At 41.0% G+C, this 26,997-nt stretch overlaps 1 protein-coding gene across 5 annotated transcripts in view; it reads right to left on the bottom strand.

Moving 5' to 3' along the window:
- The window catches only part of MAP2K5 (mitogen-activated protein kinase kinase 5), a 126,864-nt gene that overhangs the window by 88,704 nt on the left and 11,163 nt on the right, over positions 1-26,997 (bottom strand). For all 5 annotated transcript variants that reach the window (XR_004753526.1, XM_035335668.1, XM_035335670.1 and 2 more), the window contains exons 4-8: positions 22,649-22,718; positions 19,122-19,162; positions 18,346-18,413; positions 15,868-15,916; positions 10,804-10,868 (exon numbers count right to left, since the gene is read on the bottom strand). Coding sequence is in view for 4 of the 5 variants with exons in the window: in XM_035335668.1 (XP_035191559.1) it covers positions 10,804-10,868; positions 15,868-15,916; positions 18,346-18,413; positions 19,122-19,162; positions 22,649-22,718 (293 nt within the window). In the remaining variant the exon portion in view is untranslated. The remainder of the gene's footprint in view (positions 1-10,803; positions 10,869-15,867; positions 15,917-18,345; positions 18,414-19,121; positions 19,163-22,648; positions 22,719-26,997) is intronic.

Genomic DNA, 26,997 nt, shown 5'->3' with positions numbered 1-26,997 from the left:
CTATCACCAGCTGAGGAAGGACACGATGAACAACATGGAGGAGGGAATGCAGGTGCACCCCGTACCAATAGCAGCAGCAGCTGGTGCAGAGCCCCAGTTAAGTGTCGTTTAATTAAGACCAAGTTTTAATAACTCAGACAAAGAATTCTTTCCCAAAAATTCTACAGGCTTCACAAAAGGAGGAAGAGATCTTCAGGGAGGAGGGAGGAAAGCAAGTCCCAGCTTTCAGACCACCTCAGAAAACCAAAGCAAACGGCTGCAGGAACAGGGACAGCAGGGTCCCCTGCTCCCACCGGGGAGGGGAAGTTTTAGTCTCTTCCTTCCAGCTCCCTTTGGGGTTCTGTGCTCTAAGCACCTGCATGAAATATTTTATTAACCTTGACTATTAACCACATCGCCAGGCAGTCAAAGCCCCACGCAACCAAGTCCTTTAGCATAACTTTGTCTCCTCTACTCAGAAAATCAGGAGCTGCCCTCAGGGAGAGCCACAAAGGCAAAAGCTGGGGTATTTGGGGGAATAAGCAAGGTTTGTGTGAGCAAGCGTGCTCTGCTAGAAAAAAGCCCTCCAGCTAAGCTGGAAAAACTTCCGATGGACTGAGCAGTACGGTGTGTGCATCCCCTGTGCTCCAGAAAATAAAAATCAATATCATGGAAAACTAGAAAAGGGCTTTGGGGGAACTGCCAACTCCTCAGCATCTCTTCCCTCCTTATAAGAGGAGCATTTCTCTAGGAAAGCAAATTAAAAAATGAAAGCATCAGAAGCAGCTGGTTTCTGTTTTAAAGGAAAAAAAAGGCAGCTGAATTTCACATTGCCTGCTTTGTTCTTCCTCAGGTATACGGAAAAGAAAGCCAAAGGAGAAATGCAAGATGCTTTGGAGCTCGATCCTCTTTATGAAATAAATCACAGCCCTTCCTAATTTGTAATGCTAAAATTTCACACACCGAATAGGGATAGTGAGTTTCTGCAGCACTTTTATATACCGTACTTCAAAAGTCAAACAAAACCGACCAAATAGAATATGCACAAGCTTCTTTACAAATAGCTTAGATGTCAAACAAAAAATTCTCCCTCGCAACTTGCGAAGACTAACAATTTTATATTCTCCCTGTGAGAAATTTTACCTAAAAGCACCATGGGGAGCTGCATTACTCGCTGTGATCTTGGCATAATTTCTTTCAGGGCAAAGAACTAACTTCAGGTTTTAACATGCAGGCACTCAAGAGAAACAGCAACTTTCAATTTGTTTTCTCATTTTTAATTGTGAAGCAATCGCCCACATACAAGCAACTTAAGGATGGTCACATCAGAAGCACAGGCTGATTATGCAAAGATCCTTGAGCTTTCTCAAACAGCTTTTCCTAATATGCATTTTTTTTCAAGCTGAATTTAATATTATTTAGAAACTCAAAAAATTGCAGTCTCTTCTCAGAAATAATTCATTACAGTTACTACATCATGCTACCAATCCTGATGCAAAAAAGCACTGGAGAAGCCAGCAACAGCTTACTACACAGAAAATCCTGCTTCCCATCTGTTCACTCTGGCCACCAGGATATATTTTTCTGTTTTTCCCCCAATAGCCATGGAAACAATTTCTAATCAATAAGATATTCCTTGGCAAGACCGAATGATTCAAGGGAAAGCCATGACCTGTCTGCTATGCCAATGAGTCAGTCCCTTCCCTTCCTGGAAATATAACTAACATCAGCAAATATGACAAAATGATATAGTGACAGCGCTGTCACATCAGCGATGTGACTGCAGGAAGCAGGGAGGCAATGTTACCCTGAGTCGAGGCACTGGAGAAACTTATGGCTAATGCCACAAACGAAGACCTGCTGCAGTCCTACTGGCTCACGAAAAAACTTTGGTGTCTCCCTTCCCGTTCTGCTAAGGGATGCTTTTAATACCCGTGCTGCTTCCTGCAGAACCACAGAAAGGCTGGTTGCAGGGGACCTCTGCGCACCACCTGGAGGACTGCAGGGGTGCCCTAGCTTTGTTCAGCGCTGTGCTGGAAGTCTCGAGGATGGAGATCCTCTCTCCTTGCCTTTCTCCAGCCTGATCCTGTGCTGCACCATCTTCTTGTGAATTTCCCAAGCAGCAAACAGAGGACGAAAAGTAAAAATAAAAGTAAATGTTTCACGTCCTTTCTTGCAGATGCATGTCCTTCTGTTTAACATGTTCGTTAAAAAACGTGAAGATATGTTTTCACTTAACAAGACCCACCAATACCGTTCCGTTTCCCCACATCTGTACCAGCTCACCATAGCACTGCCCCGATGAACTGCAGAGAAGTCCTCCTCAACGCGCAGAAGGGCACGCTCACCAAAGACCTCCGAGAGTTACCAGGAATGAGTTTCTACCAGGAATGAATAGACACAGGGAAGCACGAGGCTTCTTATTTGAGCTCAAAAGTTAACACAGAAAGTGACGGTTGTTAACAAGCAGCACCTTCAGTAAGGGCACTAAATGAAGTCAAACTGAACATTTTCCTGCCCTATGAGAAATAACCTAGAGCAAAATCACTGTGTCAGTGCTGCACACGATGAATACAATTCTCTAAGTGTTATGCATTGCACAACGACATGCCAGTCACCAGCTGCAAACTATATGCAGCAAATCACCCACAGATTTGGTTTACTGGTAATTTTTCCTTTTTTTTCCCCTCTGTTTTCCTAGTACTGCTACTGTCTGTCGTGCTCCGGTCAGACTCTGGCAGCCTAATGACAGAATTGTCACGTACTCCGATGGCCATCTAAAGAAACAGATTCAAATTGTTTCTAGGAAATAAACACTTTGACAGTTGTTGCCTTCTGCAATAGACAAACACATTAGCCTGACTCTCTGGCTGTTAAAACAGGAAATCCAAAGTGCACAGCAGTTGTAAAAAGGAGCTTTTATGGGGACTGTGCTAGTTCAAGCAGCAATCTACGCCAACCTCCCCACTATCTAAAATCCCATTACAGATGCTTGAGTACTGATTGCAAAATGATTTGTTGTTAAACTAGAAAACAAACCCCAAATACTCCTATCTAAATTTTAAACTTTTACAAAGAGCAAAATTGGCACTAGAGGCCGCATAAAGAAAATGCGGAACAGCAAAACGTCTCACTTAACGCATCTCTGCGGGGATGAGAAGGCTTTGGCATCCAAGCCGAAGCACGGCAGCATGAATCCCTCACCTCTTTTGCTGTGCAACCTAACTCCTATTTCCATCTGTTCCCGCTTACATCAGTCTTCTTTCTCCACTACAACCACACAGGGTCATCCTTTAAAAACTGGGTTACACCTTTCTCCTTGTACCCATCCCACCGGGACTTGGTGCCCATTCCTCGGGGCAGACCCGTACACAAAGAACTGAACAGAGAGGACTTGGTCCTCAGTGTCCCCCCACGGCCAGTCCGAGCTCACTCGCTGCAAAGGACCGAACCACATCGGATGCAGACGCTGCAATGTACTTCAGCTGCTGGTTTTAAACTAGCTGAAAGGACGAAAGATAGCAGAGCAGTCGTAGGGCTACAGTGACATGGACAGGCGTTACCCGACACAGCGTAAAGCCTGCAGCACAAAGTAAACCCATCACAATTTTTGGAGGTCATTCGAAGCAACAGGGTGAGCCAAAAAGCGTGTCACATCCTACGGTAACGGTAATGTCGGTGCTTGCATCTCTCCACAAGGAGACCTAAAGCTGGATTTGCTGCGATACCAAACCATTTGGACATGGGAGACATGTCCATGCGTAACAACTGCTCAGGAAACACAAAGCAGTGCAGCAACGACCGGTACTGGAAAAGAGAACTGTGCCAAGGAGGGAACGTTTTCTAGGCATTCATTGCAATACCTGAAATGTGTATATTTTTTCCTAATCAGGGCTCAGTTTCAGGTAGGAAGCTTGCTCATAAGTTTTAGTCAAGACACAGCTAACGTTTCCAGGACATCACCGTATGTCTGTTCTGTCCATGAACAGGCCCTTTGGGAACCAGAGGCAAACGAGTGTGGAACGAAGTTTGAAATAAAAATAATAATAATAATTCACAGCACTGAACGGGACGGGCAGCACACGAGGGCAGCTCTTGCATTGCTCCTCGCCCTCGCCGTTACTCCAGCTGTAGTGACACACGGGGAAGGTGGCTGTGTGTCAGAACTAGATACGGGGGGCTAACCTTTGTACCCCATGCAGACCAGTGAACTGCAGAGCAGTTGGTTTCTAGCAGTTGGAGTGAACACTTTGAAAGAAGCTGGGGTGAAAAGATGGGGAAAAAAATCAGCGTCGACCCTGATGGTGTGGTTACACTCATTGGTCTTTACAGAGACATCAAACGTCATAGATTAAGGAAAAATTTGGAGACAACATTGCTGGTATAACGGCAAAAAAGAATTTCTACATAAATACACATTCTTCTGTCCCTTGTCATCTCACAGCTGTTTCTGTAAGCAAAAGCAATATTCACAAAAGCACTCTGTATTAGGGAACAGTCGGAAACTATCGGCTTTGGAGTAACTTGGCTGTGGCAAATTCCATCAGTTCTCTCCTACACAGCCTCCGGTTTGTAACCCAGAAGCAGCTGATACCGCCTGCATCGGGGTGAGCTGCCGTGCAAACCGCACTGTGCTCACACGACAAGAGCACACTGAAATTCTCTGGGTTACGATTCACCTCGTCTTGCAAGCTGTGGACACGCAATGCAAACAAACCAACTTTAATTTAAGAATCATCCGGTTTCTCATTAAACAGCCATAGGCAGCTGGCTGGATACATTTTAATCAGTTTCAATAACCTATTGATTGTATACTGAAGCTTAAAAAATTAAAAGTAAAAAGATGATCGGGGAATTGTCCCATCTCAGAACAACAGTAGAACCCTCTGTAAATAACTCCTCTTTTAACCATCAGCTAAATGAACACTTCAATACTGCACTACAAAGTCTTCTGCAAAATTACTTTAACTAACAAGCAGAAATTTATCAGCTTCAGCCAAAATCAATGCTGAAATCAATTTGAACACTGGTTGTGTCTAAAGGGGCTCATTGGCAATTTAGGGAAATTACACCATGTAAATGCCTGTGCTTTAATTGAACAGTTTCATCAACTAGGCTGTGATTGCTGTCCATTCATTTATTTACTTTCGCTGCAGCTCCCATTCTGCAAAGGAATGGTTTTTGTCAGTCTTGAAGGAGGTACTTTATCTTCATTTTATGCACTTTTGTGCATAACAAATTTTATGAGGCAGGCGAGTGATACCGGGGTCAAGAGAAACAAGTGAGCAGCAATCACTGGTCAGTCTTGTTTAAACTGCAATGACAATACGCAGAAATTTTGTGGGGGTGTTTCCAGCTTTGCCCAGCTATTATCGCTACACTGCTTTTCAGAGTGAATAAACCAAAACAAAGTAACCACAAGAAAGAGAAAACGAATGCAGTCAGGGACAGGAAATTAAGGAAAAGGCCTCCGCAGGACTGCAGGGAGATGTGAACTTCAGACCCCACACGGCCACGGATTCGTCAGAGCACCAAACAAACACTTCACCTCCCTGCATTTCCCTTTTCAGGGCAGCATCACAGCACCACACCAGGCCAGGCAGCGTTTACGGAAGGCAGCAGGACCCTTCCGCAGCATGCACGACGCAGGTGAAGCAGCGCGCTTTGGGTGGTGGTGCTTGGGGCTGGGAAGCTGCAGACCTGGGCTCGGGTGCTGGCTCCGGTTGCTGCTCTGCTACCTTGGGAAAAATCAGCTCACATCTCCATTTACCCTCTGTTGTGTGCAGAAAATGACGTTAGTCTCCTTGGCAAAAAGTGCTAAAAAAAACCTGTGAAGGGAAGTATTTCAAGATGGGGTGAATTATTAGTGTGCTGTGGATTCACGCAGAACACCAGAAATGAAAGGAGGCTGAGAAGAACGGAGGGGGCTCCAAGATGACGGCTCTGCTGAGGTCAGGCTGGCTTCAGCAACCTCTGCACAAGGTGCAAAGACAGTCACTGTTTCTGAAGACCAAACCTGCACTAGAGACCCTCTTGTGGGAGCTCCTTCGTGACAGCACCTGAGCTGGAAAACCACCATCAGCTTGCCGAAGGAGCAAACCTCGCAGAGCCACAGCTCCTCAAACAATGACAAATTCCACCGGCGTTCCCGCAACCGGAGCTAAATCACCTCCTACTTCCTCTCCCCAGAAGTGACAACATTTCCCTGCTAATGCACCCGCGATGCACTCGCAAAGCAGTTTGCGGGCTGTCTTGCAAGAGAGATCAACTTCCCAGCTGTCTCGCCACGCGCGATGCTTAACGTGCTAATGGGGCACCCCAAGGTTGGCGCAGATAGAGAAAAGAAACGGGCAGATGCCGGAACGTACAACTCAACCAAACAGCGGAGTTGCTCAAGTCAATTGCTCGAACAAATTAAGCTTCTGCATTTATCCCTGTTTTCCCTAGCGGAGCCATTCCTCTGGGCAGCCCAGCACCAACAGTCACCTCTCCTCCCATCACTCAAGTGAAGCCGTCTGGTTTCACAGCACCTTGCTAAGATGACAACCGAATCCCCCTTTTCTTCCCTCTCTCCCCAACAGTAGGTAACCTCCCAAATTAATTACAGCATCAAGTCTTTATGTTTATTACAGCACACACAGCATTATAGAGACTTCAATAGCTGCAAGCTCACAGAACCCAGAATATTAACTAGCATACACAACACTCACTTAAAAATATCCCAGGCGAACAAAACCCTGTCCTATTCCCTAAACGGAGTTCCTTGACCATCTCCCTTCTCGTTAGCTACGATTACAAAGACTAGAAAATATTAGATAAGAGAAAAATATTTTTTGCTTGTGTATAAAGGAAGGAAACAGTGACAGTTTCGATATACCACGTGAGAGAGACACTTCACATCATAATTACCTGCCCGAGACCTACTGTGCAATACTTGGATGCAAAATGTATACAGCTAAGTATTTTGGTTCTAAATAATTCAACGTGGCCACTCCTGAGACCGGCTGGCAGAGCGCATCCATCACAGCACAAATCAAAACGTGAACCTTATTTCACTGAAGTAACGGGGCAATCTGACCAAAACGGAGTCTCTCGGAGCTCTGCAGCCACCGATGGAGCTAAAAGATGCAGCAGAGAAGCACAGACTTTAAATGTCTTTTGGATATGCTAGTGAATTTTTTTTCCTGAAAAAGCAATTTAAGTAAATACCCTAGATGCGCTGGTATACGAGTGCTTTCTTCTGCCGCGAAGCAGCCCAGCCAGTCCATTCTCCATCCTACCAACTTCTATAAACTGGCTGATAAAAAATTGGAAAGCCTCCTACAAAGCTGGAAGGTTGTACAGCTACAGGGGAGCAGTCCCACGGCCGGCCTCGTAAGGCAAGGTGTGAATCTCCGTGAGATAAAGGCAGCTGAGATTTTCCAAGAATTCGCAGCAATGGACTTATTCCATGGAAACTGGAAATCCCAGTTAATGATGCAAACAAACTGCAAAAGCTGGGGGACAGAAGAGGAAAGTACTGGGGTGCTTTCAGCCTTTGTTGCGGCTTTCTTGATGATCTTTACTCAAGACAGAGTGAAGGAATTCCTGCTGATTGTTAGTGTAATTCAAGATATTTTGAATATACAGTTTTGGATCATTTCCACGTTCACACACGTTTTTGAATATACAAACAACCAAAAATCAATAATAATTAAATAAGTTTGCCATATCCAACTCAGTAACTGCTATCATTCCCTAATGAAGAAAATAGTATATCAAAAGGAGGGGAAAAACAGTAAGTCAGACAACTATAAAATCCCTGCTCTTTTTAGAGAAAAAAGGAAAAACATTTAGATTCAGCAAGTTCTCACTAAAAATATTGCTATAAAGTATTGATTTTTTACCAGACTCAATTGACTGAAAAGTTGTTTGTATAGCAATATTGGCCAAGCCAATATACTGGAACAATTTTGCTACACAAAGTAATCAAGTGTATTTCTAAAGTATAATTATACTGTCATAAAAATAAAGCTAAGATACCTCTTCTCCCAGCAATAAAACAGTTGCAGCTGTAAAGAACCCAAATAAATGAAATACATTTTCTAACTAAACATAGCGTCTTCCAAAGAGCACAGAAACACCTCTCCTCTCCCCCCTTAAGCCAAGGTTAGCATGAGAAGTGATCAATACTTCAATCTCAATAAACTATTTCAATAGTAGTTAATTCACATGGAAAGAGAGGCTGAAAATTTTTGCTCAGCGACCTGCGACACGCTATCTTGTTTGCTGAATGCTGATAATATATCATTGCCATAATGGATATGACTTAGTATAAAGAGCTAGAAAGAAAGAAAGAAAAAAGATACCACATACACAGAGGCATTCTTTAGATTCAAATCAATACTACACACAGCCTCTCCTGAAACAAACCAGCTGCATGGAATGCTGCAAGAGGAGAGCAGCCAAACGTTTGCAATTAATTTTATTTGACAAATGTTCATTGATTTACTGGAATAAAATATATGTGGGCTGCTATCTACGACTAGCGCAATCCAGCTACCTGTAAGTATTCCATTTTGCACTTTCTTATTGGCTTGTGTAGCACAAGACGCTCCTTTGGCAAGGGAGAAGAGGCTCCCCCGCACAAAGGGGTGATGTTCCAGCACGGGAAGTTCGGTCTGCTCTGCTCCAAAGCGCCGTTAAGTGCCAACTCCCTGCAACAATGGCAACCGGCAGCTCACCAGAGATGAAAGAGTAAATGGGTGCAACTCTTCAATCCAACACAAAAAACAAATCTGGGAGGATCCGAGAAGAACGTGTTGCTTTGTAGCAGCCCGGTTTGGGGAGAAAATATTTCCTATTTATATTCTCCTATAATTTACACTGCAAAGAAAGTCAAACTTCAGGAATGTGCAAATTAACCACACAAAAATGGCACAGGTTCCCTGGAGCTGTGAAGAATGACACTTGCACCAGAGAAATGCTGTGAAGTCACCACAACTGCCAATGAAAAATGTTAATGTTATAAAAAGGGAAGAGACAGGTAGCAGTGTTTCCCTGATATACAAGAGGGCTCATGTTTTTACAGGTAAAATTTGACTTTCCCAAGTTGTAGCAACTGTGATACTTAAAAAACTTAACAAAGGAAATCATAACATCAGCCCACATGATGCAGCAAGTCAACGTAGAAGAAGTGCCAGAAATATTATACGTTCCCTCCTGCACCATTATCCTCTGCAACTTGAATGTTCGCACCTCTGTTCCTTCATCACTCTTGCAGACTGTTACTAAAAGAGTCATTTTAAGAGGAAAACGTTTTTGTAAGAACACTAAAAAAAAAGAGCTGGCACGTAACTATGCTGCCCTTCAGAAATACAAAGTCAAAAGGTGCAAGTCTGACTTCACGTATAATTTTATTCAAACTTCCCAAATGAATTTAACAAGATTCCCTACAGAAAGCGACCCCAGGTTGGGTAACAATAACATAACTGGGTTTCCCCACTTTGCGTGGCATTTCTCTACCCTAAATAGCCCTCCAGTGCCTTCCAGAGGGATCGCAGCACATGGCCCTCCCTGGTGATGCTTCTCCCACTCCTAACCGCTCCTGGAGCTGCCATCAGTACACGGGGAAGGGAAGCTACCTTCCCTCAACCAGAAAACATCAACAAGTCGCTGACTTAGCTGTGACGTTCAACACTCTTTCTTAAATCTTTCTTGTAATAAAGTAAGCAAAGGACCTTGGATTCTGCCAGCTGCTTGGTCTAGGAATACCTTTTTACAAGAGAATGTGAACGAGCTCCATCCCATCTGCAAGGCTAACCTAATTTCTGAAGAATCCATTCAAATACTAGTTTTGTCCCCTAAAGGTTTTGGAAGTCCACCATCATTAAAACTTCTGCAAGAAGACCAAAGCTACTTGTTTCACAGTGTTGGCAGCTAATTAGAAATTAAACTAAATGCACTGTAGCTTTTAAAACATTTTTTAAAAATGTTAATATCAAAGTTAGAATGTCTAAAGGTAAAAACAAAATCCTAATGGGATGCCGGGTTACTGTATATGGTAAATAGCTCTCCAGAGGAAACCTTTATTACTCCCTCAGGGCTTTCTTACATAGTATGGATTTCTTAATTCCTAGCGGAATATTTTTCATACACCACTGCAGACTATTAAGTACCAGATATTACATTATGTAGTTTAAACTTTGCACTATGCATGAGAAAGACTTTCCTGTCGAGAAAACTATATCTCTGCTATTATAATCTTTACAATATTAAAATTAATACTGGCTGCAGGGTATGAGCTTCACTACCAAAATTTGGGGGAGTTTATCATTTAATATATTCATCAGCCTACATGTGAAGCTGCTTATAAGGAAGGGAAGTCACTGCAACAGCGAAAGGGGTATTTACTAATTTTGAATTGCCAGAGAAAGGCAGAGCAACGGTGTCATCGCGTCCCACTGGTGTCATTCTCAGTACTGGGCAAGCAAAGGGCGTGGTAAGCCAGCAAGAATAATGGTATTGCAAATACCAAAGGCAATTCATTATGCTTTAGGACGTTTCAAGTTCCACTTGTGAACCATTAACTTGTTACCCAGGAGGGATTCAAAGCAAGTATTAAAGAGATAATAAAAATGCACCAGCCCTCATGGCACCCACAAGCAGATACCTTGTAAATATGTAAAGAGAATTCTTTAGAAGTTTATATTAAGAATTTCTGTTATAGTCTTTCCTGTATAGCAGCAAAGGCCCACATACATCTCACTACACACATAAAAGGGAGAAAACAAGAGGGATGTTAAATTTTATTTTCAAAAATTTTAAGTGAAATTCAGCACTCACTTGTAGACTGTGCCTCCATTGCCATGACCGAGGATGTCTCGATACCGTATGTCTTGTTCATTCATCTCCACAAGAAAGAAAGAAAAACAAAAGAGATGTCATGCTGTGGATGGAAATGTCAAGGAAAAGCAACTCTAGGCCATAAACAACAAGCAGTCTGGGTCATTTCAAGTTCAGCTGCAAGAACGAGAAGATCAATACAACATTTGCTGTCCAATTTATAAAAGACGATACCAAGGGACAAAGTGATGGAAAGTTTAATGACAATTTGTTTGCCTGGGTCATTTCATTAAAGTTTGATAAAAGGTGTCAAAATGGAATGATATAATATAGCTGAAGAGGGTCAGGTCACAGATACTGATAGGAAAAGGGTCTCCAGAACAGCACATAACCAAAGCCAAAGTTGGAGGTGAATGGAAACAATCCAACACAAAAATGTCATCTTCAGTATAGCCAGAAAAGTTCATGATTTATTCTGGAATCAGCATAATTGATACTAATTGAATGACAGCTGTACCAGTAGGACTGCTTTGCAGTGCTTAATTTACATACCTGTCAACTAATGCAAATATTCTGAAATAAAAACAGCCTCTAAATACTATCCAATAAAAAAGTAATTTTCCTTGAGATACAAAACAAATTGCTTACTTCAGTCTTTCTGCTCACTGGGACAACTCTCCAGATATGATGATATCCTTAAATATTCAAGCAGAAGCCTGATACAAGCACACTGTACGTTGGAAATGCTGGAAATCAGGGTGTGATATACATTTTTATAAAAGCTTATTATACATCACCTTGCTTGAGTGACTCCAATGAAAAACTACAATACAACCCTCTCCTGTACAAGTACGGTTATTCTGATTTTCAAGCTAAACCACCTTTTCAAAAATCACTACAGACATTTTTGTAAGGGACATGCCTACTTGAAAAGAGATCTTTTAAGCAGAATATGTTCTGTGATCTCTTCCGCTGCCCGTTCATTGTAGGTGATTAGGCAATTCCCCATTTTAAATTATATTTTCCTAGTAATTTATTAGCAAATTGTCAATTTATTTCTGTAAATTATATATTTTCTGGGACACCAAGTTAAATATTTCACATAAGTTGGCATAGCTGCTTAAAGACTTGTCATTTCTGTGTGTTAAAAGGCATCCAGACGAATACCTAATGACATGTCTGATCTGCTATCATTGATGTGATTAGAGACCACGTAAGCATATCTGAGGTAGCTTTGAATTACCTATTTCAAGTACCACTAGCACCATGGTGAGAGCCATGCAGAGCTTGCCATAAGCTAACTATCCGTATTTATCCAACTCCTGAAATGGCTTTTAAAATTCAGCGGGGACATGTGCCCTTCAGTTACGTAGCCATGTTTAAGCATCCACGTTCATAGGATGTCAGAGGAGATAAGAGGAACTTTGCCCCTGGCTTCAGCTGGAACAAGGAAGTGATGGTAACAAGCTGACATGCCCTAAAGAGTCAATACTCAGCATGTCTTACCCGTACTAAGTGGAGTATTTTAAATCAATTAAATATTACATTTTAATGACAGTAATGTTGAACTCCCAAAATTCTGTGTTCTGTTCTTTCACTACGTGAATAAAAAGCATGCTCGTTTCTCACAGGAAACATTTTTCTCCTTTGCATTTCTTCCAGTGATGCCAAAATCTCCAAGTTCTGAGAAAATCAGGAATACCTCAAAGCCAAAATTGACCCTACGTTATTAGTTATTTGCAGTTAAACCTGGGCCAGTTATCTTAAGATGGTATGAAAAGGCCCATTCAAGTATCAAGGTTTATGATGAAAATAAAAATGTATTTTATTACCGAAAACTATCTCGTTTATTGCATCAATCAGAAAATACAAAGTGCCAAAAAAAGATACTTCAAAAGGAACAGTAATTCATTATGGGGCTTAAAACATGTAAAGAAGCTATATTGAGTCCCTTTTTCTAAAAATAATTTCGCTCAGACTGCAACATCCATCAATTCAAAGCACATACAGTGTTTAAGGATTTCTTCTCTCCTAAGCTAGATAGCTTTAACTCTCCAGTCTTTGAGGTAGCAACAAACACGTCTTTTTTCTATATTCCCAGCAATGTGCCTATAAGCAAAACTCTTAAGAGAAATCGAATGAGTCCACAATGCTATGAACATACTTGTATCTTTGCTTCTTGGGGGGAAAATATATATATATATATATTTGTGGTTACACAAGTTATAAGCAACAAATTGAGCAGAACCAGAGACACAAAGCGTATTCTCTTTTCTCCTTCTTGCTAACTGGTGAAAAAAAAAGAGTATTTCCTTCACACCACTCCCTGAAAGCCATTGCCAAGAGCAGCTCTTCACCGCGATGCTGCGCGGCTTCGCTTGCTGGCAGCCCAGGACCATCGCCCGCCGGCTCAGCACAACGGAGCGACCACAAACCGGGGCTGAAACAGGGGGACGGGTGGAGCAAGCATCTGCCAGCAAACGCTGGAGAGATAAAGTGTGATTTACTGGCTCAAATAAAGATGCCAAAAACATGTTGTGATTTATTTATTTTACTGGGAAAAGTGGACTCTCAATTATAAAATGATAACATTACAACGAACTCGACAGCATGGGCTGGAATATTAAACCTGCAAAACCGAGTTTGATTGGATGCCAATATTAACGAAATTAATGACAAAGCAAAACAGACTTCAATTACGGATCAGAAAACAAAACGTCCCTTGTTTATACCTGCTGTTTTTGAAAGAAATCAGCGTCTATCTCTTGTAAATCATTAAAGAGAAAATGCTCAATTAATCCTTATTTTATATGTAGCGGCCTGACAGATGCAAACTCCTACAGCCATACCTTTGCTTTACGAATCGAAGCAATAATGGTTTCAGAAAGCAGTCACACTCTATGAGCAGACAATTGAAGAGATTTAGTAAATCCCACTTTATAGAGCAGAGACTAATCGGAAAACACAAGCCAGTCAAATGTTTCTTATGAACTGTTGACACTATATCAATGCTGAATCAATTGGTGGCATTTACTCTGAGTGACAGAAAAGAAATAAATATTTATATCACATCACCTATATCAATGAACCTAGGCAGAAAGCTATTTCTAACCTGTCAATATTTGATTATCTTGAAGAATCATGTCCCCTTCTTTTAATGATTAATATGAATTCCTTATTAAACCTAAATGGAAACTACTAGAGGGATATCATTATGAATGCCTGAAAGCATAAACTGCCAAAAATAATAAAAAATAATAGACCAGCCCATATTTAAGTAATGATAAGTGTGACTTAATCCTCCAACAGGAGGAAAAGTTAAAGATACAACTAGCAGCCTATTTCCACTTATGGATCTATGCCCAGATTTTGCAGAACAAAATGCATTTTCTCTTGACAGAAAGTAATACGTAACTCGTAAGAGCAGGATAAATAAAAGGTAGTATTAAAACTTATTCTGAAATTTCTTTGTGTTTAACCAACTTTTTATGTAAGATTTTCAGTTCTTTCATATCCTTCTAAAATTCTACACAGGAAGAAACCTGTAACACACTGTGGTGGGGCACACAACGTACTCATTTCTATTGCCTAGAACAAATAAAACGTCCAATTCATCCTACAGACACAATCATAAGAAAATAGTATTTACTCATGTTCAGGAATTCTACTTAAAAAAATAATAATCCAGAAGGGAATATTGGAGTAACTATCACGTTTAAAGTTCAGAAGCATGCTACTGCTACTTACGTAATTTTAAGTTATCCATAGAATTAAGTTCTTTAGCTATAATTTTGAAACATCAACAAATCTACCCAGTACAAATCTGTAAATATTAAACCACGTCTGCACGTAAGGAATGCTGACAAGCTTAAAAATACATTTCCAAGCTGTATTCAAAGGATTCAGTGCCAAATAGGCAAGGTTGCAATACCGGGCTGTTAGATTCACATTTTAAAGGGGCACTCTCATCTATTAGACCACAATGTTACAGGTGATACTGAAGGACAAGCATGAAGACCAGCCTTTATCTTCTTGACACGCTCAACTACAACTACTTGATTCATGAAATGCCAATGAGGCTTGGAGAGGTCATTGTGTGAAGGCACTGAATACGCATCTGAGATAATTAAGATTTCAGCCTTCGAAACATGGAGGGGAAGTGAACAGCAGTTAAGAAAATCAATAAGAGTCTTTTATTTGCAGTGACACAGATGTCTCAGTCAATAGAGCCTAATAGGCAAGCTTGATCGCAACGGACAGGTGCCTGCCTCCAAGGCTATCAAAGGGCTTTCACTATGACAAACATTAAAATATATTTATGTTGCTACTGAAGAATCTGGGATTCTTTTAAGGTAGTTTAGTTTAATGGTGTATATTTAAAGTCGTTACACCACTGTGAGCCTGCCCAGATGCTCAGTTCAAAATGAGTAAGAAATGACTGCTCCATTTGTTCAGGACATCCACTTGTCCATCAACTTTTACATTAAACCTTTCACTTCTGGTGCCAGAATCTGAATGCCTGAAGCTGGATGAGAAAGTAACAAGGCAGCTTTCTACAGTTTTGGTTTTTGTTGTTGTTTTTAGGCTTGTAGGTTTTTTTTTCTTCTGTTTTTTAAAGAAGCTACAGCATAAGGGGGTTGCAAACAGCGCAGAGCAGTTCCTCACAAGAACCTGCTAAATATTTAAGTATCTACTGACCTAAAAACACGAAGGTCATTCTAGCGGAGCAGTTGACTTAGTTATTCAAAATTGATTAACTTTCTCCCCTGAAATTGTGGCAGCAGTGCAACATGTGTGAGGTACTTCAATCTATTTGGAGCTAAATCTGATTAGCACGTTTTGAGAAATGGGAAGCAAATTGCTATGCCAATCAAAGTAAATCAGGACACATAACTCATTCATATCATGAAGGTTTTCATGGTCTCTCCAGTTCTGTATTAAAAGAACACATTACAACTAAATGAGCAGTAAGCATCTCTCCATCTGTTTGTGGTATGCCACTCACTGCGGTACCAGGCAGTAACAAGATGTGCATGTAGCCAAGACCCAATTCACTGCACCTACCTGGCCATTTGCAAGTATTTTCTTCAGCTCCGCAGAAGACTTTTTCAAGCTGAAAAAAATAAGAGGCAATTATTTTTAATGACCATGCCATTCCACGCTATAAAATGGACCAAAGCCATACTGAACAACAAGCCGTCAGGTTGAGCCCACAGTTGCATGTTCTGAGCAGATTCAGCTTTAGCAATGCTGAGTAATGTTCAGTATAGCCACTCCTTAAACTGTCCACAGCAGAAATGGAGAAGCATGAATATTTGAGAGAATCCATATATTTTACACCTTTACAAACTAGCATTTTTAGGTGTGTGATGATATTACCCTCCAAGATACAACCTGTTGTTTGTCAGTTCAAAAAACAAAAACAAAAAAACACTTCCTGGACCAGATGCTTTAAAAACTACAAAGAGTAGGGTTCACAACTAGCTTTCAGGTGTCTTACCTTGTTTCAAAACCCACAAAGGCATCATCCCTCCACAATTTCTATAAAACTTCAGCAGACGGGAGCACCGTTGACGATGCCTCACTACCTAATTGAAGGGGGATGAGTCCACATTGTCATGTGCACCCATTCCAGGTCAACTGGCTGTTGCAGCCCCCGTTCTTTTTCAGCCTGGTGTGTTTGCTAAGTAAAATTAGTAATGGCTTTAAACCATGTCTGCCCACTCCCAAAATACCACTTCACCTCCTTTCCTGACAAGCTCCCTTCCCTGCGCATTCAACAGAGCAAACTGCCTGGGGAGCAGCATCTCTGCAAAACTTATCTCAAAGAGGCATTCTGCTCTTAATACTGATTTTTTTTTTTTTTTAGAAAAGTACAAAATAATATATTCTTGAAAGGCACACACACGTCTTGATCACAGATCATTATTAACAAGAACTCTGAAAACACAGATTTCGTATTTGCTGGCTTTGTTCTTTAATAGGCCTCTTGTTCCCACGACTACTTTAAAGAAAAATTAAGTTTTCCAAGGAAACATAAGTTGATCTTGTCATCTTTCGTGACTAACAATTTGTGAACATGAAACAAAGAGAGACTTTCAATTACTTCAAAAACAAAACTCGTAGCGCAGAAGGTTTTGGAAAAGGAATGGCAATTAACCACCACATAAGGTGACAAGAATCTTCTAGAAGCCTCATTTTCGATGCACTTTAAGAACAAGCTCAAAGTACAGGAAGTACTGAAAGCCAAAGCACAGCAGCAACAGAAAGGAGCTTTATTTAGTTCAGTGGTACGACAGACGGGCAGAGGACTGCACAAAGCCATTCCTACTCTCGGCTAGGATCTTCAACGCCGCAACCCGCAGCAAGCCTTCTTCTAGGGACCGGGGCCAAGCTTGGCCAGAGATTTCTCCACTTGGTACCAGCTTTTTCTTTTATCTCCAGTTAGCAAAGCCACCACGCAGGGCACCAGAAGTGGTCTGAGTGGTACCAGAGCCAGGCTGCATGCCACGTCCCCCCATCCCCGCATGGACGGGATTCGTGTGGCACCGCCGCCGCCTCACCAACTGGGCACACTTCATGCACTGCAATTGCCTCTTTGATCACGTTCATCTCTGCCAGGGTTTCTCAAAATGGTCTGAGAGACAAAAGGGAGCGGCACGCTGAAGCACAGCTAAATGTGGTATTACTCTGCGTATGCTTATTAGAATCATACAATAATTTAGGTTGGAAGGGACCCTCCGGAGGTTTCTATTCCCACATTTCAAATATGCTCTTATATGAAGAAGGAGCCAGACTTTTCTTATTTCCTTTTAAGATTACACGTTTCTGTGCATTTTTAGAAAATTATGTATATATATTTTAAACATCAATATTGACTATAACACCTTCCTGTAATTCATGTAATAAAAGTGAGTTTATGCTCTAGTATTTATTAACAGATCTCTGGAAAAAAAGAAAGTTCTCTTGCATTCTAAGATCTTAATATGGGTTTTGAAATCAGGACTGAAATCTGAAAAGAAAAATACGGGAGATGGACTCAAGAACTTTGCTGAAACTACATGAAAAAGGGCACCTAAACTGTTCAGATTTTTCAGAAAACTCTGACCCTCCTACCATAAACCTACTGAACTGGGTATCAAAGTTTAAAATCAAAGAATCCTAATGAGATAAGCAATGAAGACCCGAACATACAGACCTTGCTATACAGAGTGATTATGAGATCAATTAAAACAAATTAGCTCACCCGTAAACAGTATTTCTATGCTTTTTATACAGGACAAAGCCATCTGAAATACCCAGCACAGACATATTTCTTCTGGCAGAAAATCCTTCTCCTGAACAACCAGCAATATGCATCTAACAAGATCCATGAATCAAGGTAATTTCGTCTTCCCCACTTCACTTCGGCGTGCCCAGTCGTCATATTGAGAAAGTTATTCAACATCAAGCTTATCGTTGGTAACTACTGCACACAAGGTTCCATTTTGTTTTAATAAAAGAAAACAAAACAAAACATATGCTCCCGTTCTTGACTCTTACCTATTGCTTGGAAGGGAATCCGAGACTGCCGAACTGCTATTATTAGCAGACCCCGCTCGCGTATTTACCTGCAGGCAGGGAAAGAATCTTTATCAGTCGTTTGTGTTCAGAGGACACTATTCTAATTAACCTGTAATTTGCCATGAATTTCTCATTTCGCTATGAAGGTTAATTAGCTTGTTGCTAGGCATGCCGATGGTTGAGGTCTTGCCTGTATGTAGGTTAGCAGGCTATATAATTCATGGACTACAATGCAAGATCCTTACATATTAAACGCTTAGTTAAATAATACAGATAAAGAAGGAGATGGTATGCCTACCATTTATTCTCAATTTAAAAACTAAACAATCATTTAATGTATTAGCAGTGCTCTGCATTTCAGAATGGGTATGCTCACAGGAGCAGCGAATATGCCTGAATGAATCAAACAACCTAAAAGGACTCACTGCAGTGGGTTCAAAAATTACTGAAAACAAGTGAACGTGGTATTTGTTTTTTAAACTTTGAACAGACATTAGTTGATAAACTGAATGTTAAAATTTAAGAACCTTATTAACAGTGGTTGAAAAAAAAAAGGGCACAATTCCATTTTTATTAAAATTGTCTATGTAGATATTGCTGCCAACACCCAGCAGATGAATCTTTCTCCCACCCTCACAAAAAAAAATCTGCTTGTCAGAGCTCAAGAAAGTGCAGTTTTATTTGACATTTCAATAAGTGGAACACAGCATTACAAATCCATCTAACTTTACTGAAACAATTATTGAAATTCGTACCTTCAGGCCATGTATGTTCCGTTTCCCAGGAGGCTTGCAGGCTGAAACAGTAATTGACTAAATTGTAGAACACATCAGGGCCATTTACAAATTTGCTCAAAATGAATCTTTTAAAAAGAAATGAGGGTGACACCAAAATTAGCAGAGAGAAATGATTGAAAAGTGCCTCACAAGACCCAGAGTGGGAATTATGAACCAGGATTTTTAACTTGCAGGAGTGAGCATTTATAAATGCTAAGAGCTTTCTGACACCATGTAATATAAATTCTAATTTCTGTTTAAAACACATGAAAATCGAGAGAACTGTTGGCTTAAATTACCAGATTCTTTTTGTAATTCAAATTAAAATCAATATCTTATGTCACTGTATTTTTACATGCTGTATTTTTTCTGTCATTTAACAGAAATATTTGCAAGATGTATTTTAAAAGAATCAAGCTGCCACAAGTCATAAATTAGTCATGTTGTCAAACACGGTTCGGTTTAAGTGTGGAAAAAACATGTCAGGGGCAACAGCAGTGAGTCTCAAGAAACCAGACACTGGATGAAAGCAATACGAAACGCCACATTTTGGCCACAGATGCATAAACGTGACATCTTCCTGCGATGTCTAGGTTTACAGAGGGACATGCTGCTCGAGGAGAAAGTATTTTCTTCAAGTCTCTGGAACTGCATATTGCCTTGTTTCGCCTTTTGGTGGATGTGCTTTTGTCAAATGTTAAAGCCACAAAGGCTTCTAGCTACATGTTACAGACAGTTCCCATTTTAAAACTACAGTGCCCTACAAATTGTATGTTAAAGGGCCTGTCACTTTTGATTGATTGTCTGAGGAGGGATGAATTTGATTTTTCTCTTTCTCTGATGCACAAGCATTTCACTTCAATTTTTGACAGCAGGAAACAGAACTATTTATTAGTCAGAAGGACACAGATGATAGTTATTAAACACATCAGTTAGGGCCAAGCCAGGCCACGTGCCTTTAAATGACATTAGAAATTACCACGTGCATCTTAAAGAAGAAAAATATTATGATACCATGGGCAGAGGAAAAAAAAAGACAAAGCACCAATCAGAAAATAATAAATTATTCTAAAATACACATAAGCATACTATATATTTTTTCCAAGTGATATATATATATAATGTGTAGTATTATACAGTGTGTATATATACACAGTACTGCATGTGTGTTCGTATATATGCATACACATTTCAGTATAAAAAAGAACTCTGGCTCTTACTGTTTTGATAGCAACAAATAACAATTTTCCCTCTTCAAATACCTTAACATTAGTATATGAGTGCAACACAGCCGAGATAACACAGAATGGCACGTGGGCATTTACTGCCGGCAGGCTTTGTGGGACACACGAGTTTTTGGAAGCTGACTGGAGGCAGCAACCAGGAGGCTCCCTCGGAAGTCAGAGGCAGACAGAAAGGGAAAAAAGACCCAAAGGCAGAGCAGGCTCGTGAAAAAAACTCCTGAAGACAACAGCCTTAAAATACAGGCAGAAAAGCTGCATGTTATTGGTGAGGCTTCAAATTGCAGTGTGTAGAGGGGCACAGCCAAACGGGCATGAAAGAAAAGCGTTTGTGCTAACAAAATTTGGGATGTTTGTTATTGAAGCAGGACTAGAACTTCAAATGATGCAGGGAAGCATGTTTTGTTCAATTTGCAGAAAAGCAGCAGCAGAACTTAGAGGCAGCCTGGGCATGAAGGGAGTGCAGGGTAGCTTTAAAGCTTTAACCTAGAAACAGGGAGATGAGGTGTTTTAGGAAGGTGATTTGGAAAGGTGAAACAGCAACTCAGAGAAGCAGCAAGCTACCTGTGAGGAGAGGTGCATAGATGAGCCAGTGGAGAGTAAGCTGAGAGAGTAAGTGGGGACCATATCCTCATCAGCATGGAGATGAATTCTGAATCTATACAAAAATAATTATCTTTGGATGTAAAGCAAATAGAAAAGGAACCAGCAGCAGGAGCAGGAGTCCACTTGCTTGGTTCTCCAGGAATGAGACAGTTACTCCCAAAAGGAGAATATAAGAATAGTTAAACCTGACTTGTAACCTCAGGCACACGCAGCCATGCTTGCTACTGAGCATCTCCTGGCACAACTTGCTAGAACCACTTGCTGAAGGGGAGATACCCAACTGCTCTGCGTTCCCAGGAAGGGTTCCCCACCTGCTTGGGTCATCCACCATGTCGTTTTTTCTCCAGGCCACGCGAAAGCATTTTATTTCTTGCAAGAGGTGGTGTTTTCAGACACGGTGTTGGTCAGCAATAAATAAAACATCTGTCTACAGAAAGGGATGAGTTCAGGAGGAAGGCTGAGACCCTTGCACCTCAGCCTGGCCAGGGGCAGCAGGACAAAACACAGCCTCCCTCTTCACAGCTGCCTTTGCACTTGTCTCCGCAAACCTCCTGCAACTGCTTCGTCCTGCAGCTCTCAGAGCCCGGTGCCCCCTTCCATCAGACCCTGGAGCTTAAAGACCTGAGCCTAAAAACCTTTGTGCTCCCCTTGCATGAGCCTCTTTTCCACAGGAGCCTTCTGAATGGCCAGGAAACCCAGCCTCCTTTGGAGACCTTATTAGCATGTGTTTGAGAAGACTGTTGGTTAATTGCCCAATTCAAACTTCAGAGAGTTGTAAGTAATGGAAGCCTAGAATGTTTAATTGGGAAACTCAAAGTATGATTATTTGTATAATATCAGTTAAGTGAGAGGAGTTTAAATTTTAATTATTTCAATTAATTTATTGCTGGGAGATTTACTTGGAGAATTTAAACCTTATCTGTTTCATCAATTAAGAATCAGATTCAAAGACTGGTTACTGAGAGCGTCTGAATGAATCAGTGGAATTATGTAATGTATTAGCCTTTTTTTTTTTTTTTAACCATTATTTGATTTGAGAGAGAGCAGCACATACCCAGAAACCTAACGAGCTGCCTACAGATTTTTGCTCAGGATGTAGATGACCTATTTTTCAATTGCCTCAGCCCACATAATTGATTACATCTTCCCTGGTCAGGAGAACTGTTAAAGTACTTGTGACCATTTTGATACCACCGCTAAATACCCAAATCTCAAATAAAATACGCCACACACAGAGCTTCTCTGATGGATGCTCCCATTTGCAAAATGAACAGGGACAGTCACATTTCCCAACTCTGTTTGGATGATTAAGTATATTAACATATAAAAAATGTACTTAAAAAAACAGTCTAACTATCCAAAATTTAAGTTATCTGCTTTGGTTTGAATACATGCAAAACCATCACCAATGAGTTTCTTAAATGTACGTAAATATGTACTATGCAAACTGAATCTTGTTAGTCTAATTTACTCCAGTAAATTAGCTATTTTATATGCAATAAATGTAGTTTTCGCTACACTCCCCACAATAATGAATTCTTCTATCCAAATTAAGAGGTAAACATCATGTTATGTGCATTTAAACCTCCCAAAAACGTAACTGTTGATGAAACAGTTTACTGATATAATCATTGTTGATTAGAATTTGTTAAGCATTACCTCTTGGATATATCTGCAGAGGCTCTATTAACTGTCCATTTACTTGCTGTTCCATTACAGTGGAGTAATACTGCAAAGAGATTAAAGAAAGAGATTACTCAGTAACGTATGAATAGTAGTAAGTGCACTTATGGATTGTTTAATTCACTGTACTTCTTCTCCACCACCCTCTTTTTTTTTTTTAAATGCCATCATACGTATCAGCCTTTACAGCACTTTCTTACCACTTGCAATGCTCACACAATCAAGCGGCACGGGAGGGACATAACCAAGGGCAGCGAAAACCGGCACGGTACTGACGCAAGCACAGGGATCCATTCCCAGCCCAACTATGCAAGTTTCAGGCTCACCTGAAACCTGGGAGTGATTCGGAAGACCGAGCAAATGAAACATTTACAGCAAACACAGCAGTTGTCACACCTGGAGAAGCTGGGAAAACTAGGCAAACGCGGGAACAAAGAAACACTGTAAATATAGTCCAAAAAAACTGCAATTAAGAAAACTCCAAGGGAGAAAAGAACCTGGATGCTATTCAAGAATTTGCAACGCTGAAGCATAACCAGGGCGGCTGGGGCCATGTACGCAGAGAAGTCGTGCATTCCCTTCCTGTACACATTTAATGCATAGTAGGGTACAGAAAGCAGCGGTGCTGGAAAGCCGGAGCAGACAGCGGTAGATCCAGGACTACAGCACGTGTGCTCTACAGGGACTGCTAGGAGCAACCTGCAAGGAAAGTGCTTTGCTAAAGAAAGGCTAAGAGTGGACAAAACGTGATACCAAAGCATCTGAGAACATCAAGGCTCAGGAAGGCAGAAAAAATCTAACGTGGCATGAGGACGAACACTGGCATTTAGTGATGAGATAAACACTTGGATTAAATAAGGAATCCTTATTAGCCTTTCGTATCAAGCCTCCTCAAGGAGCAGAGAGCACGCATCAGAGAGGTCTTTTAACAGAACAACCAGAACAGTGCCAGGGCAGGAGATGGACCCTGCTATGAGTTTACCGTCTATAACCCACACATCTCTCACCACGATGTGTTAAGTGTTGAAAACACATCACAAAGCACATTTCTTCTGCAATCACCAAGCATCTTTGAAGCAAACTGGCTGTGGGCCAGATCTTCATGGCATAAATCAGTGTAGCTCCACTGACTTTCATGCTAATTCTCACCAGCTGAGTGTGGTCTAAGACTTCAGAATGTCACTGTTACCAGCCTTTTTGTGATACTGTTACTCAAATTGACAAGGCTGGATGTCAACAAGAAAAAAAATTCGAAGTCTCTGTGGAATGGAGCACGTGTAATTCACTCACACCAATGATTTCCCATAATGCAAGCTTTTTTTTTTTTACTTACACAAGTTAAAAAAATGCAGAAGTTTATTAACTGCTTAATGTTACAAAATGTTTTTCATCCTTTTATAATGGGATTAAACATGTGAATCTAGATTTTAGACGGACACCAAGGTCAGTTTCTGTGCAGAACCTCATTTACAATTCCCCTTACAATGCAAAGACCCTAACCTGTGACAACAGACCACTGGCTTGGCACAAATAGATTATTCAGTATTTGTTTTTTTGCTTCTTTTATTCACGTCAAGACATAGGAAGAAGTTTTCTTTTGTAAAAAAAAATAATTATGAAGAAAATTGCTGAGGGATAAGGATCCATCCAGTTGAACCCGTGTGCACATTTAGTGCAATGCCTGCTGCTAAAAGCACTTCCCTTATAAAAATCTCACCACAAGATTTTTGAGGGAGGTATCTCATTCGTATTAGTGTGTAAACAAACAAATCCACATCTTAAATAACCCCATGACACGTGCTCTCAATATGTTTATAAAGAGCAAAGATATCAGTTACAAAAGCCCACTGTTTTGAAGTGATCGAGAGGCTTTTCAGGAGTCAGGACTACCCCACAGCCTTATTTTGTACTGGGGGGTGTCACAAATAACAAGCCAACCCCTCTCTCATGCCCCAACACCTCCGCACGAAGATGTGTCACCAGCACCTAGCAGTTACGGAGCTGTGAAAGCATCTCCTGCTCCACCAGGGACAAAACTGCTGAAATAATAATAATAAAAAAAAAAACAACAAACTTTTCTTTGCTGCCACTTTACTAGTGGCATGCTATGACCTCGAGACATATACATACAGTATAAACAGATACTACACACTCTCCAGAAAAATAAACTAAAATGGACACACACGAGGCTGTTTCTTACCAAAAAAAAAAAAAAAAATGGAGAGAGAAAAGTGTGGCCCTCTCCATTACTCAAACAATGATGACAAGTAAATGAAATATCAATCATGTAAGCTGTCAACCTTTTGGGACAGCAATAACTGTTAACAAGTAGTCTGGAAAAATTGTCTGAAAATGACTTGTCCTCCACATATGAGCATTTGAGGTTTCCATGGAAAATTAAGATGCCAGTGGCTATTTGGAACATTGTTCAGGTATTCTTTTTAATGGAAAATTTGCCAGTTATTGATCCAGAGCATGTACCCCTTGCTTTCAGAAAGCTGCAAGCAACTTTCCAATCAGTGGCTGTCAAAAAAATTACTGCCTTTTTATACTGATCCAAGTCAACAGCTAAAGTGCAACTCCACTGCTACTCAACGCCCGGCTGTAATTAACTGCACTGCACAACAGAGAAGTAACTTTATTTACCATTCCAAAACATTTGCATAGGCATAATACGAAATATTTACTCTGAAGTAATTCCAGAACTGCCTGAAATCACTCTTACGGTCAACTTCTGAAACCAAAGAACCCAAAGACAAAAGGTTGTGCACGGTTCAGAACAGCTTTGCCACTTACAATGTCATGCCTGCGTGGAACAGATCTGTGATCCCAAAGCATTATTTTGTCATTCTTAACCTGAAAAAAAATCCTTCATTTTCTTTGTGGGGAATACTAGCAGGACTGGAGGCAGACTGCTCCAGGCCAAGATTCCCAGGAACATTTCAGCAGCTGCTCAGTGCCCCAGACACTCATCGCAGGCACATAGCACACCATCACCTCAAGAAGTGGGCTCCAGCACCTCAAGCCCACAACATTTACAGCCTTAAAGACTGCAAGTGGTGAGTAAAGACTACAAGTGTCTCAGCCGTGAGACACTACAAACACCTCGCTGCAGAACGAGCTGGTTCAGAAACACGTGGGCAGCTGAGGTGTTTGGTGCTGAGCCACCTGGCTGTGTCCTCCCAGCCTAAAACACCTTCCCGAGCATGTCACATTCATTGTCTAGGAAGCTCAGATTTCTTTTCCTATAAACATATCCTACGGTGACTGCTATATGAACTCAGAAGGTTGAGCCATCAACGTGGCAGTGAAGTAACCAACTAGTTTAAAACTGACGGGAAAATTTTCAGAGAAGCTGCTGAAGTGGAAAGAAGTCGTTTACAGACATCCCATAATTTTTAAGGGAAAGTAGAGAGTTGAGCAATCATAACTCTAATGTACTGAAACTTTAACAGTAAGCTTGGAAGCATAGCAAAAAGATGACCTTGCAGAGGCATGATTAATCGTAAGACGGTGCCAGGAAAATTCAAGTTTTCCAGTTTAGCAGCAGAAGTGACAGACACTTCGTAAGGAACGGCGATAAATACAAAGAATTCCAGTGGGGAAGCATCACTGATGATCTAGTTGTATGAAACAAACAAACAAACAAAAAAGGCAAGCACAAAATCCCCTTGGCTGGAGCAAGATTTTTCTTCCTGCCTTTCACATGGCTGTCTTAGCACTCCTCAATATCCAGCCTGTAACACAATGGTCTCACCACCTCTGGAAAGAAAATCACACAGGAGAGAGGCTTCTTTAACAAATCCTCTGAGAACATTTTACAGAGCTCAATCAGCATCCCCTAGAGCCTTCTTTCACCCCAGGATGAAGTTGTAGGCAATGGCCAAAGTCGCCCTGAGCCAGCGCCTACCGACAGAGCTGCAATCCATGATCAATACCTGAGCCTCAGCAAGGCAAGGGTGCTGGGCTGCAGACACAGTACGATCTCTGCAGCCACAAAAGGCTGAGAATCTCACTATGGAATCATTCCTGCTCTACAACAGAGGACTGGTGAGGAGGACTAACCCGAACCAAGTCATTACATCCCACCAGAAGCACCTGTGGCTGGTACTAAACAGGGCTTGGTTCTGCTATGTTCAAAGTTAAGGCAAGTAACGTGGTCAGAAGTGCCCTTTGTAAGGAACTAGCATTCCATTTAACTTACAAAAAATATCCATTAGTTATTTTCTTTATTTCATTTGAAAGAAAAAGTGATTTTTTCACCTACATCTGCAAGATGAAACACACGTTTAAGCTATATACAAATTATTTTGTTTCAATAAAGA

The sequence above is a fragment of the Oxyura jamaicensis genome, chromosome 10 (assembly GCF_011077185.1).
Source record: "Oxyura jamaicensis isolate SHBP4307 breed ruddy duck chromosome 10, BPBGC_Ojam_1.0, whole genome shotgun sequence".
NCBI classification, from domain to species: Eukaryota; Metazoa; Chordata; class Aves; order Anseriformes; family Anatidae; genus Oxyura; species Oxyura jamaicensis.
Note: the sequence above shows the minus strand (reverse complement) of the source record. Positions and strands in the feature narration are given on the sequence as shown.